Source organism: Salvelinus fontinalis, chromosome 2 (assembly GCF_029448725.1).
Source record: "Salvelinus fontinalis isolate EN_2023a chromosome 2, ASM2944872v1, whole genome shotgun sequence".
Taxonomy (NCBI): Eukaryota; Metazoa; Chordata; class Actinopteri; order Salmoniformes; family Salmonidae; genus Salvelinus; species Salvelinus fontinalis.
Window position 1 is genome coordinate 49314345 of NC_074666.1, and position 16161 is coordinate 49330505.

Sequence of the window (16161 nt, forward strand, 5' to 3'; positions counted from 1 at the left end):
TTCCACTCAAACAGGTGTGTCTGGAGATGTTCACACTTTCAACTTTCAGTGGAGTTCATTCAGAGCCGGAGTTAAGTAGATGACAGATAGTGACAAAACTTCATAACCTGTCAACACTGGGTAAAAATGGATAGACCATTATTATTGAGAATGCACTGAAGACATTTCCCAGTGAGCGCCGTCCAACGTCGATGTCCATAGATGTAATTTGTAATTTTGCTCACTGGGTGAGTACTGTCCCATAGATGTCTAAAATACGTCATTTTGCTTACCGGGTTGGATAAATGAAACCAAAACCGAAAGTATGTTAATCCTACACTTAGAAAAAAGGTGCTATATAGAACCTAAAAGGGTTCATCGGCTGTCCCCAAAGGAGAACCCTTTGAAGAACCCTCTTTGGTTCCAGGTCAAATCATTTTTGGTTCCAAGTAGAACCAAAAGGGTTCTACCTGGAACAAAAAATGATTTGACCTGGAACCAAAAAGGGTTATCCTATGGGGACAGCCGAAGAACCCTTGTTGAACCCTCTAAGAGTGTAAGCTTGATAATCTTGTTTTATCCCTTAGGGTAGGCACACCATGTCATGGGATTCCCCATTGGGCTCAATATAACTGGACTGGGGATGCTGCCAAACGCACTGCCACTGACAGACACAAACTTCAATGCCTCATGTATACCTCCGGATGAACTAGGAGAGAGAGGAACATATTGCTGCCATTCAATTCTGGAACGGTACACCATCTCAGAAGACATTGTCTCCTTGGATGGAAATGGTGAGACAGTGTATGTGTGTGTGTGCGCACTCGCGCACGCATGCGTTTGTGTGGGCCTGTCTTTTACATCTTCAGTTGAGGCTTAAACAGTATTTGAAAGTTAGCCATATGTCCATGACATGTAACCTAATTGTACGTCTTGTAAATATGTATGTTTGTCTGTCTCCGAAGAATAGAATAACAATCTGGTTAGCGTATGATAACTTGGCTGGCCACAGAGACCACATAATAAATAACCTCTCAACCGAGCACTTTCAGAAGTTTATGTGTTTGCATGCCTAATTGTTTACAGAAAGATACAAGGAATTTATAACCTCACTATGTATACAGCTTTTCCAAAATGAGCAACTGCCAACATGTGGGAATGACAAGCCACAAAGAAGTTGGACCCGGTTCTTCTGATTGATTAACAATAGATGAAGAGAGGGAGGAGAAGAAAGAGAGAAGAGAAAGATAGCATGAGAGAGAAAGGAAGAGAGAAGTGAATAAATGGAGATAGAGAGAGGGTCTGTGCGAGAGAGAGAGAAAGAGAGAGAAAGGAAGAGAGAGAGAGAAATTAGTATGATATTGGAGGAATTACAGAGAGAATGGACATCCCAATCCCATATAAGGTATTTCCCCCAAAAAATGGAAGGGGGAAAGCAACAATGATGCCGGATATTCTCACAGGATGTGTAAGCCCTAGAACAGCAATGAAAGGTGCAGGGTAGAGCCGGCTATGTGTGTGAGAGTGTTTGTGTGGGAGTGTGTGTCAGTGAGGATGTAAGATTACCACAGGACCAGCAGCATGAGCAGAAGACTGCAGGGGAAAGTAACCATTTCGAAGAGAGGTAAACACCTATGGACAACGATATTGGATAATATTCTGACGTGTGTGGTTTCTATTACTTGCTGGTTAGTGTGAATGGTAGGAATGCCTTGGAGAAGGATAGAAGGGTCCTCAGCTGTGCAACAGAGGGCAGAGGAGAATGAGATACTTAGCAGTGGAGGTTGTGGAGTAGGTAAAGAAATGTCCTGTGTAAAAGAGTAAGGAAGAGAATTAGAAAATGTGTGGATGGGTGTACAGATGAGAGAGAATGTGTGAGGTATGTTCTAATGGGCTATTGTGAAGTCTCTGAGGAGAGCGTCGTTCAATGAGGATTCAAAGGGTATTTTCCTGTTACCTGAGTGATGTGGATAGCATTGTGCTCATGTCAAAGAAACGTCATGCAATGACAGTCTTGATTTTTGCGATAGATGTACGACCCCGACAATTCTATTCGTTTCTGCAACTTTTTCATTCTACCTAAAAACAGTCTGAGATCTTTGAGGCTTTGTGCAAAAGACACATAGGGCACGGAGGGAGAATCACACTTTCATCTCTGGAATTCGTTTTAGCTGTCACATTATACTATTTCTGGTGAGACAGTAAATATCTATGATATTAAAAAGGTCAGCACTTCAGCTTTATGAACGAAAAAAAGTCATTGTTGTTGGTTAAAGACTACCTTGGTTCCCATAATAATTAATAACCTTTTAGATCTCGGCTTGAGTGATCAGTGGGAGATTCCTTTTGCGTCACTAAAGACTAAAAACAAGCCTGAGAGGAACAAGAACTAAATATAGTGGCATGCTAAAATGTTTTTCTTATCCACTGCACTTACTCTTATTTAGCAAACCAATCTCTCTCTTACTCTTATTCCTTGACGTCACAAGTGGAATAAATGAACAATGACAAGTCAAACAAAGGCAACCGTGTCCAGATAAACAACTTCCCTGTTAGGAATTCCTCCTGTGGATGGTCTCAGTTCATGTCATAACCCCATCATTGTGTTTCCTGCACTCATGTCTGCTCTGTCTCTTCTCACCTCCCCTCTCTCTGTGTGTCACAGCACCATGGCAGCCTACCTCTGGCTGGTCCTGGCCATTGTCAGTGATGTGGCAGAATCCTTGTTACATCCCTCACGCCAGCTCTCCCCCTGCCAAATGGTAAGTGACCCTGAACTGAGTTGCCTCAGTAGCAGACTTTTTGAATGTTTTCATAGCTGTCACCCACAAATAAGTATGTCAGTTGAAACTACGTAATGTGTAAACTATGTAACTGCCATGTAAAATATGAATACATTTAATTTGTAATGTACTTTTTCGCAAAGTGTTAGTTTGTGCAATACAATAAATAGGTATTGGGGTACTTATTTTAATGTGGGACCCCTGATTATAGTTACATAGACGGGAGGAATAGTGTTGATAGTTGCTGATAACTGATGTTTGTGTTATCGGTTTTGATAAGAGACATCTGAGTACTACAGTACTGCTTGTGTGTACCTTGATGTTATTATCTGAGAGTTTTGGCAGTTTTCTCACAAATCTCTCATGTACTGTATATGCCAAATATATTGGTAGAGAACGTTTCTATTGAAGTCTTGTGATATGAAACCGATCCTTGTTGTTAATCTAGCCATGCTGCTTCCTCATGCTCTGAACAGCAGATAACAGAACATACAGTTTGACCACATAACCCATATGTAGTCACACCTACACTGTTTCATTTTGAGATGGAGAAGAATAAGTAAATGTGCCCAGGCAAGATAAAAGTTAACTATAGCCATAGAGGAGGCACATGTTCCATGACCTCCCAGCTCTGCACTGTGCTTGTGATGTCTCAAATCACTTTCAGACAGTGTGTTCAACTCTCATCCTCCAAGCACCTACATTCATGTACGTTTTTAGACATAGCTGGACATAAAGTCTGACTCTTCTTGGCATCTTCCTTCGGTAGACTGACTGACTAACTTCCTCTGTCTAAATGGTTGCCGTGACAAATGTGTATTCTCGGTCTAGCTCCATATTTGGATGAAGCGGCTCTATGTCCACAGCCAAACGGATCATATTAAGGAGCTGAAAGCCCCAGGGCTGCTTTCCATAAGGGAATTTTCCCTCTCTCAGGTACTATCAATCTGGACCTGATGTTACACAATTTTCTTTGTTAGTCTTTAACTAAAGGAGGCTCTGGCATACAGTAGCTTTCTGCCCTGAGTCCATAGAACATTAAAGTCCATTGGTGTTTTCCTTCTCTCATTTTTCCACCCTCTGCGAAGACACAAGAAAACAACATCTGATACGAAATTCATATTGCTGTAGTTCTGGGAATGTATTGCATTCCTGACTACTAACAACTAAACTGTATAAACAGGCAGGATGAATTGGAGCTGGGCAGGAAACTGGCTCTTTAGACTGCAAGAACTGATAGCATAGCGTGCCAGTTTGAATGGAACGGACTAGAAGGAGATGTTTTCATTTTTAGAGGCAGTGTTCATTGTTTATGCATTCTCTTCGTTTTATTTCATAGCTTTGGTACTATTTTCACAAGTATGTGATGCATTTTCTAAACTCTTAGAACAAAACTACAAACTGGTGACACTTTTAACACAAAAGCTTTCATTGTGCATACATTTTGTTTGTAGACATCTTTCACCATACAACCAATGTTTACTGTGAATATAATGAGTACATTAGTTTAATCACCAAAGCACATCATAATGATATCTTCTCAATTTTGTAATTTTAAAAACCAGTTAATCCAATAGCAAAACATGTAAGATACATATAGTGCCCTTCATAATTATTGGGACAGATAAGCATTTTTTCTTCTTTTGGCTGTATACGTAAAAAGTTTGAATTTGAAATCAAACAATCACTATGAGGTTAAAGTGCAGAATGTGGGCTTTAATTTGAGGGTATTTTCATCCATGTCGGGTGAAGTCACTTTGCAGTCACTTTTAAGAATAGAATAAGAATAGATGTAGATAATAGAATCAATATGTTTCCATGAATGTGGATGCTACCATGATTACAGATAATCCTGAATGAATCGTGAATACCCCCCTTCCCCAAAAGAATGCAAAAAGAATGCTGTTATTGTCATGGTGAGAGGTTAGCATGTCTTGGGGGTATGATATTTGTGAGTCTGTAACTTTCTCACTCATCATTATTCACGATTCACGCAGGATTGTCCATAATCATGGTAGCATCCACTTTCATGTAGAAGTGTTTAGAAACATATTCTGTTCTTATTTTCAATAAAAGTGACTCCAAAATGACAGGTCATTATTTACCATACATTTCTATTGGGTACAAAATAATCTGAAATGTAACCAAATCAAAGAGGAAATGTGTCCAACAAATCTGTAGAGTCACAAGCTTGATGTAGTCATTGCGTGCTATGAATATGGGAACAAATACTTAACTTTTTACTACTTTAACACACATACAGTTGAAGTCGGAAGTTTACATAAACTTAGGTTGGAGTCATTAAAACTTGTTCTTCAACCACTCCACAAATTTCATGTTAATAAACTATAGTTTTGGCAAGTCGGTTAGGACATCTACTTTGTGCATGACACAAGTCATTTTCCCAACAATTGTTTACAGACAGATTATTTCACTTATAATTCACTGTGTCACAATTCCAGAGGGTCAAAAGTTTACATACACTAAGTTGACTGTGCCTTTAAAAAGCTTGGAAAATTCCAGAAAATAATGTTATGGATTTAGAAGCTTCTGATAGGCTAATTGGCATAATTTGAGTCAATTGGAGGTGCACCCGTGGATGTATTTCAAGGCCTACCTTCAAACCCATTGCCTCTTTACTTGACATCATGGGAAAATTAAAAGAAATCAGCCAAGACCTCAGAAAAAAAATGTAGACCTCCACAAGTCTGCTTCATCCTTGGGAGCAATTTCCAAATTTCCAAATGCCTGAAGGTACCACGTTCATCTGTACAAACAATAGTACGCAAGTATAAACACCATGGGGCCAGGCAGCCGTCATACCGCTCAGGAAGGAGACGCGTTCTCCTAGAGATGAATGTACTTTGGTGCGAAAAGTGCAAATCAATCCCAGAACAGCAAAGGACCTTGTGGAGATACTGGAGGAGACAGGTACAAAAGTATCTATATCCACAGTAAAATGAGTCCTATGTCGACATAACCTGAAAGGAAGCTCAGCAAGGAAGAAGCTGCTGCTCCAAAACCGCAATAAAAAAGCCAGACTGTGGTTTGCAACTGCACATGGGGACAAAGATCGTACTTTTTGGAGAAATATCCTCTGGTCTGATGAAACAAAAATAGAATGACCATTGTTATGTTTGGAGGAAAAAGGGGGAGACTTGCAAGCCGAAGAACACCATCCCAACCGTGAAGCACGAGGGTGGCAGCATCATGTTGTGGTGGTGCTTTGCTGCAGGAGGGACTGGTGCACTTCACAATCTAGATGGCATCATGAGGCAGGAAAATTATGTGGATATATTGAAGCAACATCTCAAGACATCAGTCAGGAAGTTAAAGTTTGGTCGCAAATGGGTCTTCCAAATGGACAATGACCCCAAGCATACTTCCAAAGTTGTGGCAAAATGGCTTAAGGACAACAAAGTCAAGGTATTAGAGTGGCCATCACAAAGCCCTGACCTCAATCCTATAGAAAATGTGTGGGCAGAACTGGAAAAGCGTGTGCGAGCAAGGAGGTCTACAAACCTGACTCAGTTACACCAGCTCTGTCAGGAGGAATGGGCCAAAATTCACCCAACTTATTGTGGGAAGCTTGTGGAAGGCTACATTTGACCCAAGTTAAAGAATTTAAAGGCAATGCTACCAAATACTAATTGAGTGTATGTCAACTTCTGACCCACTGAAATTGTGATACAGTGAATTATAAGTGAAATAATCTGTCTGTAAACAATTGTAATTGGATTGGAAAAATTACTTGTGTCATGCACAAAGTAGATGTCCTAACCGACTTGCCAAAACTGTAGTTTGTTAACAAGAAATTTGTGGAGTGGTTGAAAAATAAGTTTTAATGACTCCAACCTAAGTGTATGTAAACTTCCGACTTCAACTGTATATGACCATGTATTGCAATGTGAAACATGTACAGTATTTATAGATGAAACACTGATTAAGTTTGGTGAATAAGTGACTGTATGAGTTTGTGTTATACTTAGTCAATTTAGTTTTGAAACAACTGTCTTTTTGATTATCTGTTTGGAGTTTTGTACTAAGCGTTGTGAAAATGTACAACATACTTGTGAAAATTGCACCAAAGAGATTAAAATATAATAATAAGTAGATGGAAACATAAAAGTTGTCTTTTTACAGATGTGCTGTACCTCACTTTCTTTCTCTTTCTGTTACAACATCTTTAGATCTTATAATGATATATGACCCATGATAGGTTTATTGTATATGACTGGTTATGATTTGCAAGCTATTTCAATTGCATATGAGTTAAGTTATTAATCAGAAATGTATAAGGTAACATTTGTTCATAAAAGCCAGAAGAAAGCATTCAAAAAGCTTGACATTTAGCAAAAAAACGAAGGAAGGCTTACTTCAAATGTATGCCATGAATCTAAATCCACTTTGTTTTATGTGAGTTGTGTGTGTGTGTGTGTGTGTGTGTGTGTGTGTGTGTGTGTGTGTGTGTGTGTGTGTGTGTGTGTGTGTGTGTGTGTGTGTTTGTGTGTGCGTGCGTGTGCATGTTCTATGGGCTGTATTTAGAGAGTGGGCTTATGCCATATGGTTTAAATTACCAGCCACGCTGATAAGTTAATAGTTAAATGTTTAAAATAATAATGGAAAGAGACTCTTTGTCCACTAGGCGTTCTGAAAATCCCTGGGTGGAAGAGGGGGTGTAACAAGAGCTTGTTTTATGAGGTGAAAACCCCACAACAAGCCTAACAGTCTCCCTTGACTGCCAAAAAACACAGATACAATGGCCCATAAAACAACTCTCTACATGTGCACAAACCATTTGGTTTGTGAGAGTGAAAAGTGTCAAGGTGACTTGTGGTCATTTGGGAGTTTGCAGTGGTGCCGTGAAGTTCAAAGCTCATGTAGTAATCTCTCCTTGTTTTGTCCACAGGTACAGAATGATGTGTACTGCAACGATCTGAACCTGAGGACCGTTCCAGCCAAGCTTCCTCATGGCATCCAAAAGCTGGACCTATCTCGGAACCTTCTACAGAACCTTACCCAAGAGGTTCTATCAATCTACACCACCGTTCATCATCTGAACCTCCACTCCAACAAGATCCAGTTCATCCAGCCGGGTCTGTTCAAAGACATGACCAATCTGCAAGTGCTGGACCTCTCCAGTAATTACTTGGATGTTTTTGCTGTTTTGAAAACCAGCATTGGGCCTCTTGTGGCCGTGAAGAGGCTTGACCTCTCAGGCAATGGCCTGTACACAGGGATGACCGACTTATTTCTCAGTGAAGCGCCAGAACTCATTAACCTTTCTCTGAATGGCAATAGTATCACCAAAGTGGGCAAGGAGACCTTTTGCGGATCTTTGGCCTTGAGAAACATTGACCTTCACAACAATGTCATCTTAGAGATCGATGATGGAGCATTTGACTCACTGATCCATCTGTCCGAGCTTGATTTGTCCATTAACTCCATCACTTGTATCACTGACTTTAACCTTTCCCAACTGAAGGTGCTGAACCTCAGTAGGAACAGCATGGAGTGCTTCCAAACCACAGACTCAGACCTAGAGTATGAGCTCCTCTACCTCGACCTGAGGGAAAACAAGATCCACTACTTCCCCGTTCTCCCAAGAAAAAACAAGCTCATGTACCTGGATTTGTCCAGGAACCGCCTGATGAGCATCAACACCACGGGGACAGCGGATGAGATGGAACACTTCAGAGACACGTTTGTGCCTCACACACAGTCAGGTGGAACCAGCCGACACCAGGACCTCTCAAGGCTTATGTACCTCAACATGAGCTACAACCAGATCAATAGCATACCGCAGTCTTTCTTCTGCAGCATGGTGTCTCTTGAGCACCTCAACATCAGTAATAATTGTATCAGGGCCTTTTCTGTTGATCAGGAGAGCCCTCTGAATTCTCTGGAGACCCTGGACCTGAGTTACAATGCCCTACAGAAACTCTCGTTTGGTGAGAACACCCTAAGGTCACTGCAGGAACTCTTCTTACAAGGGAATGTTCTCAGAAACATGGACTCTGGACCATTCCAAAGACTGCCCAGCATCAGAGGCCTTCACCTCCAGCAGAACTACCTGAAAGTCTGCCCCTCAGAGCGAAAACCACTACAGACAGACCACAACTCCCAGGATCAATCAGGCTGTGTCTCCTTTGCGTCCATACCAAGCTTGCACTTCTTGAACCTCTCTGGAAACAGTCTTGAAGTTCTGCCACCGTATGCCTTCAATGGCACCATGCTCAGGTTGCTGGACCTGTCCCTAAACCCAGGCTTGGATATTCACCAGAATTCATTCTCTGGTCTGGAGAAGTCCCTAACTCACCTATCATTGAGAGAGAACCACATCACAGAACTGAACACAGACCTTTCCCTGCTAAACAGTCTCAAATTTGTGGACCTGTCCACCAACAAGCTGATCGCTCTCCCCTTGTGGAACAAGGAGCCCTCCATAGAGTCCCTGAACCTGCAGAACAACAACCTAGTCACCCTGGAGCACGACACAGTCGTGGTCCTGGAGCGGACGCTCAAAACCCTTTACATGGGCTCGAACCCTCTCAGTTGCTGTAGCAACCCCCGCTTCCTCAACATGCTCCAACGCTCCAATGTGGTCGTCCCGGACATCGCCACAGTAACCTGCCAGTACATGGAGAATTCAGAGCTAGTGGAGTTGAACATTAGGAGCGTTACGCAGGAACAGTGTCAGAAGCTGGACAGTAAGAGCACTAGCATCATCGTCATTGTGGTGATGGCTTTGGCGCTGATCGTGGTGCTGGTGGTGCTCTTTAAGGTGTGCCACCTCAGGAGGCATAAGCTCAACAGTAGCTTCAGGGCCTGAAGAATGTGTCCTGGGATTGGGGAGAAAGAGATGCTGGAAATGTGTCTCCTCAGAGGGACTACTAAGCAGAGAATTTTCAATGTGAAGTGTGCACTATTTCCTAATTTTAACTCTGGAACATGGCAGCCAAGTCTTCAAGTTAAAAGAAGAAAAAAAATACACAAAAACCATGACCACAACAATATGACTTTCTTACATTTTATCATCCAGGAAGTACTGTGTCTCCTTTTGGGTCAGATTTGAGACATGTTGTGGTTTCTAGAAGTGTCATACATTGAAGGTGTTGTTCTCTTCTTCTTGGGAATAACAGACAGTCATGTGAAAACACAAGAGTATGAATGTGGTCACTTTTTATATAATTAGCATCATCGTGTGCACATACAGTTTATAGACATTTAGCCATTTCCACTTCTGGGCAAAATATTTTATGACTGCACAGAGTCAGCAGATATGCATTTGATTTGCTGATCCAGATTTAAGGCCTTTCTTTATCAATGCTGTAGTTTGCACTTTAATTTGATTGTATTTGTAATTTTTTAAAATTATTAACCTGCTTTTGAATGTGCGTTTTTTGTTTGTTACATAGACTAAATTACACTAAGTAGGGAGCGCATAATGCAAACATGCCCACCAATGCCATGTAATGGCAGAGTGGAGAGCTTTCTCCAACTAATTTCAACATCAGCGCATCATTATGAAACCACAGGGTTTGAAGGTTATGGCTGCAGTTCTTGAGATGACTGTGACACTACAATAGTATACACTTAGTGTTTTATAGAATTTACAGTTCCTATTTGTGGGACATAAATAGGAAGTACTGTATAGAAGTGAATTGTTTCACCTTCTATAGGATAGTTACAGTGAATATTAGTTTCATAACAGTATTTTTCACTGGTAGATGTACAGTAGGTATGGGGTGGTATGTGGAGACCAAAAACAGGATTGAAGCAATAACTCCAGAGGAAGCAGTACTGTCGGAACAACTGCAGTACATTTTTTGTAGCTTGTTTTAACAGCTTGTAGGGCACTGCCGATACCTTTCCTGTTTTTGACGAACTCACTCTCGAAAAAAGCCTGTACTAAATAATGATGTGCAATTTCACTAAGCTAGGTTCCAGCAATGTGGATTTCCCTTGATATAAAATATAATTTCCCCTTGAAATCCTCTCCGGTTGCTACCATACATGGAGAGGCTGTGAAGGCAAATGACCGGTTTGATAAGTTAAGTGATACAGTGGATCAGTGAGGCTTTAACAGAAACAAGGACCAGTTTTGTTTCACTGGGGAAAAAAGCCTTTTTAATGCATTCTAATCTGGCCCTTCGCTCTTTAGGTTTTCTCCCTACAATATGTCAGTTGAATGACATAGTGGAGTGAGAGAAGCAAACACCAACCCAACACTTTCTTCACAGACAATTTGGCCACGCTTTAATCAATGCTGTAGTGAACCCCTGCCAGACTGAAATCCTTAACTGCGTAGCATTCAGCTTTTTCCACCACCATCTCCATGATCAACTTCATACCAATCAAAATCATGTAATTGCAAGGATTTGAGACAATCAATGTTGTTTTGAAGATGGATTGCTTTGTTATTCACGTGGAAGCTATCCATGTTGCATTTGTTCTCGTGAAGAGATCTTGCCCTTATTATCTGCATAGGCCTAGCCCACAAGACCAACCATGAACACTAGAAATTCCCCAGTCATGGATTGTCCTTACCCAACACTTGCCCCAGCAGGTCAGTGAGAATGATGAGGAGGAGAGCTTGTGAAAAGAACAATGCATTTACAAAGTGACAACCTGTAGAGAGTTCATTGAATTACATTTGTTTTAGCCTTTTATATAGGACATTGTTACACACCGACTGAATTCACACAGTTGTCATTCCTATTAAGTCTGTATTACAGTGCATTTCTAAGTTGAATGTCATAGAAGGTAGGATATGATTCCTTACTTTATTTTGTGATGTTAGGGACTATTTTACACAAGAAAAACAAGCCACGGGAAATCCCTGGTGAGGAAAGTATGTCCTAAACCATATGAATAGATATTTATTTCAGAGATAACACTAGAAGAAGAGCAGTTCCATCCTGTTTCTCAGTGTGACATGCTGAGTCACAGTCACTGCATTTGGGGTAACCCTCTTGTTCTGCTTTTTTCCCGCTCACATGACTGAACTTCAAGTGAAACCGTCAAAGGTCAAACTAATGTATAGAGATGACACGATAAGTCACCTGCTGCTTGAAGTGACATCCACCATTGACTACAGTCAATGACCAACATTTTTACATAAATTGACACTACAATGACAATAAAATATCATGAATATCATAAGTCATACACAGTGTATCAAAATGTTAGGTTGGCTGTTTGGATGCCATGCAGGCAAGTCAACGCTACGGCTGTGCATGTTACAGCTAATAAAGAAAGAATATTAGCATAAATGGAGAATGGTTTTGATGGTGTTATGTCAATTTCATGACAGTGTTACGTACGGTTTTATGCAATGTTAAATTGAAGTTGCACCCTTGCTTCTGTGTTTATCTGTTCACTGTGTTTTACATGTACAGCATATGAAGGATATTACAATGAATATATTATGAACTACTGTAAAAATATATATTTATATTGTTTGTATTTTCTTAAGTAAATTATCTTTGTAACAGAATATATTGTCGTAGTTTTTTTTATATGAGCTTTAAGAGCTATGTAACTAACCAGAATCATGTTCATTGGGCACAAAACAACGGAAAAAGAGAGGAGGGACTACCTGGACTTTGTCCAATAAGAAACACTCATTTGTATTTTCTATTTAATGTTGTAAAACATTTTCCATAGAATGCCCTAATGAACATGAACCAGGTAATTCATTTTCCTGAGCAGATGAGACAGGGGCTTCTAATGCAACCCTGTCATGGTTATGGGAAGACGCTTAATAATAGAACTGATACCGTTGCCAGTAAAAGTTTCTCTGATTTGTCTCCCTGGGCACAGATAGCAAAGTGTACTATGTTCTCCACTGAGAACACTGGCCTATCATCTCTATTTTTATAACCTAAGGGCTGAGATCTGCTGATCTGGCAGCCATACAGCAGCACAAGTCCCCTCTGACCCCTCAAAACAGGATGCAGGCTCATGGGAAAGACCTCAGGAAACATAAATATAAGCTGACGTCTTATTGGCTGATTAATTTCCAAATGGACCAACCCCTATAGGTTTGTTGTGTTGTTTTGGGTTTCTTCCTTCTTTTGTTGTGTTCTTATTAACCTCTCACTGTGGTTAACGCCACCTGGTGAAAAGGTGTGCTGCAAGATTCCATTTCTAATAGTGTGTTTGGATCCTGTCATGATCAAAAGGGTCCATGCTTACCCACAAAAACCAGGGGTGTGTGTGTGTGTTAAAATACACCATTGTTTCTGAGGTATTTGTGAAATAAGGCCTTTGTTCTTGGATGTGACGCCCACAGGGATCATCTTAGTAAGATTATACTCTTTCGTCCTGAAACCCTAAAGGAGCACCAACTTATTTTGTGCATTCTCTCAAAGCCTGAGTTGAATGTTGCACTTTAGGCCCTACACTTTTTAATTCAAATAAATTCACCCAACTCCTGTGTTAGGTTGCTGAGGTAAATTCCAAACTGAGGGCCAGCGAAAGTTACAAAGAACCAAACTTGGTTCTTATTTATTTGGTTACATGTACCATTACCTCGGCGATAACCGTTTGACGATTTCTTTAATAAACTAGACCTTTCTTTCAACATGAGCACAAGGGCTTGACAGCTCTATGTCTGGTTGGGGCTAGTGTGTTCAGGTGATCACAAACTGTGGAAGTCCCGAAGTACCAAAAGAAGTTCATGAGCGACCATTACTACTAGAGTAGTAAGCAGGGTGAGTGTTCTATGTCATTATTCACGCTGGCCCCAATCCAAAGGGCCCCTATTGATTGCGCAGTAAGGGCCACTTTTATAGACTAGTGACATAGAAACGTATGTGTGTTTGTGTGCGTGTTCATATGTTCATGTGTGCAAACATGTGAGTGTGTGCGAGCACGTTTGTTTGTGTGGGTGTGTGTGTGAGGCCTGGGGAGGCTCACCATCACAGACTGAGTGCTTCCTTCCCTCGGCCCCTGGGACCTGCGACTCAAAGGTCCCCCATAAGCAGGACAGGCAGTTAGGTAATTTACTGTCTGAGCAGGCATTGGGTACATGTACCATGAACCTATCAGAGGGAGCAGTATTTGATGTTGGGTGGAAAATGCCTGTGCATCTGTGTCATGAATGGCGATAGGAGGGACCCCACAGTCGATGAGCAAAACGGTTCACATATTAGTAAGAGCGTGTCATCAAAATACTTAAGCCACATTAAAGCTTTCACTTTCTGCCAAGTGACCCCAAATGTATAAGTAATAGTGAGTGTGTATATAACAGATAAATAGCGCCTTGATTCAGATGTTACTCATAAGTCAGATGTAATGTCTCAAAATAGTTCCAGTTCTTTGGCCTTCCTTACAGTACTGTACTGTTTCAATAACAGAGGTAGGGGGATAATGTTATTCTGCCAAGCAGACAACTAATTTCTCAAACACAATAGCACATATTATGTCTTTGCTGCTATACTAACTGTCATGCCATGATTTGCCCTGCAAATACCAGGATTTTGAGGTTTTCCCCATCTAACCTAAACAATGTGAGGGATGACATTGAAACCTCAACACATGGAGATTTGGTAACATAAAAGGTGGGCTTTAGTGCCGCAGGAGCCCCAAACTAAGACTGTTTACGTGAACTAACAGACATAATCTACATCCTCATTCTCAGGATCCAAAATCTGATTGGCAGGAAGATCCAAGCAACTGCTCCAGACTCAATTTGTTTAAAAATTGTGTTTCCCATCCACCCAAAGTAACATTCACAATTACCTCCGCTGTCTAGCAGTCCCACGCTGGGGAGTTAACTCCATGTTATGTAACCGGCAATCACCACTCTATACGTGCATCTCACAATCCAATGGGAGGCACACAGTGTTACACAGAGCCATGACTACTTGGAACTCTATTCCACATCAAGTAACTGACGCAAGCAGTGAAATTAGATTAAAAAAACAGATTAAAAAACACCTTAAGAAACAGTGGGGACTGTGAAGCAACACAAACATTGGCATAGACACACACACACAATACATACACATGGATTTAGTTGTAACGCCCTGGGTGTCGGGGGGTGCGAAGTCAGACGCAGGAATAGCAGAGCTTCAATATGTTGAGTCTTTAATGCCCAACTAGCAACCAAAATGTCCAACACGGACGTACTGGGTGTCATACACAACGGTCCAATGACACGAGAAACAAACCCAGTCCACAATAACCATAAACACTCCCGAAATCCCAAAAGCTACAATGTAACAATCCCGCACAACGAAGCGTACGGGCTGGCTGGCTAATCAAGCCACACTAATTAACAACTAACTGAACACAGGTGATACAAATAAACAATTAAGGAGGGGGAGGAAAAAGAGTCAGTGGCAGCTAGTAGGCCGGTGACGACGACCGCCGAGAGCCACCCGAACGGGAAGGAGAGCCTGCCTCGGTTGGAGTCGTGACAGTACCCCCCCTCTGACGCGCGGCTCCCGCAGCGCGCTGACACCGGCCTCGAGGTCGACCCGGAGGACGAGGCGCAGGGCGATCCGGATGGAGGCGATGGAAATCCCTTAACATAGATGGATCCAAAATGTCCTCCACCGGTACCCAGCACCTCTCCTCCGGACCGTACCCCTCCCAGTCCACGAGGTACTGCAGGCCCCTCACCCGGCGTCTCGAGTCCAGAATGGCCCGTATCGTGTACGCCGGGGACCCCTCGATGTCCAGAGGGGGGGGGGGGGGGGCACCTCCGGCACCTCAACGTCCTGCAGGGGACCAGCTACCACCGGCCTGAGGAGAGACACATGAAACGAGGGGTTAATACGATAATAGGAAGGGAGTTTTAATCGATAACACACCTTGTTTATTCTCCTCAGGACTTTGAAGGGCCCTACACACTGCGGCCTCAGCTTCCGGCAGGACAAGCGGAGGGGTAGGTTTCGGGTCGAGAGCCAGACCCTTTCCCCCGGTACAAACACGGGAGTCTCACTGCGGTGGCGGTCAGCGCTCCTCTTCTGCCTACTAGTAGCTTGTTGGAGGGACTCCTGGACGGCCCTCCAGGTCTCTTTGGAGCACTGTACCCCCTCCTCCACCGCAGGAGCCTCGGTCTGGCTCGGATGCCATGGTGCCAGGACCGGCTGGTACCCCAACACACACTGAAAGGGGGACACATTAGTAGAGGAGTGGCGTAGTGAGTTCTGGGCCATCTCGGCCCAGGGAATGTATCTCGCCCACTCCCCTGGCCGGTCCTGGCAATACGACCGCAGAAACCTACCCACCTCCTGGTTCACTCTCTCCACCTGCCCATTACTCTCGGGGTGAAAACCGGAAGTCAAACTGACCGTGACCCCCAGACGCTCCATGAACGCCTTCCATACTCGGGACGTGAACTGGGGGCCCCGATCAGAAACGATGTCCTCCGGCACCCCGTAGT

General features: G+C 42.4%; 1 protein-coding gene across 2 annotated transcripts; it reads left to right on the forward strand.

Moving 5' to 3' along the window:
• The first annotated feature begins 517 nt into the window (after positions 1–517).
• Positions 518–12220, forward strand: LOC129820169 (transforming growth factor beta activator LRRC32-like). Of its 2 annotated transcripts, none has more exons than XM_055877138.1 (3): positions 518–773; positions 2645–2741; positions 7672–12220. In XM_055877138.1, exons 2-3 carry the CDS (start codon positions 2649–2651, stop codon positions 9592–9594), a joined length of 2016 nt encoding a protein of 671 aa, XP_055733113.1. In that variant the 5' UTR covers positions 518–773; positions 2645–2648; the 3' UTR covers positions 9595–12220. The 2 variants fall into 2 exon arrangements, with proteins under 2 accessions (XP_055733113.1, XP_055733104.1); XM_055877129.1 differs by lacking the exon at positions 518–773 and adding an exon at positions 1440–1603.
• Positions 12221–16161: the final 3941 nt, after the last annotated feature.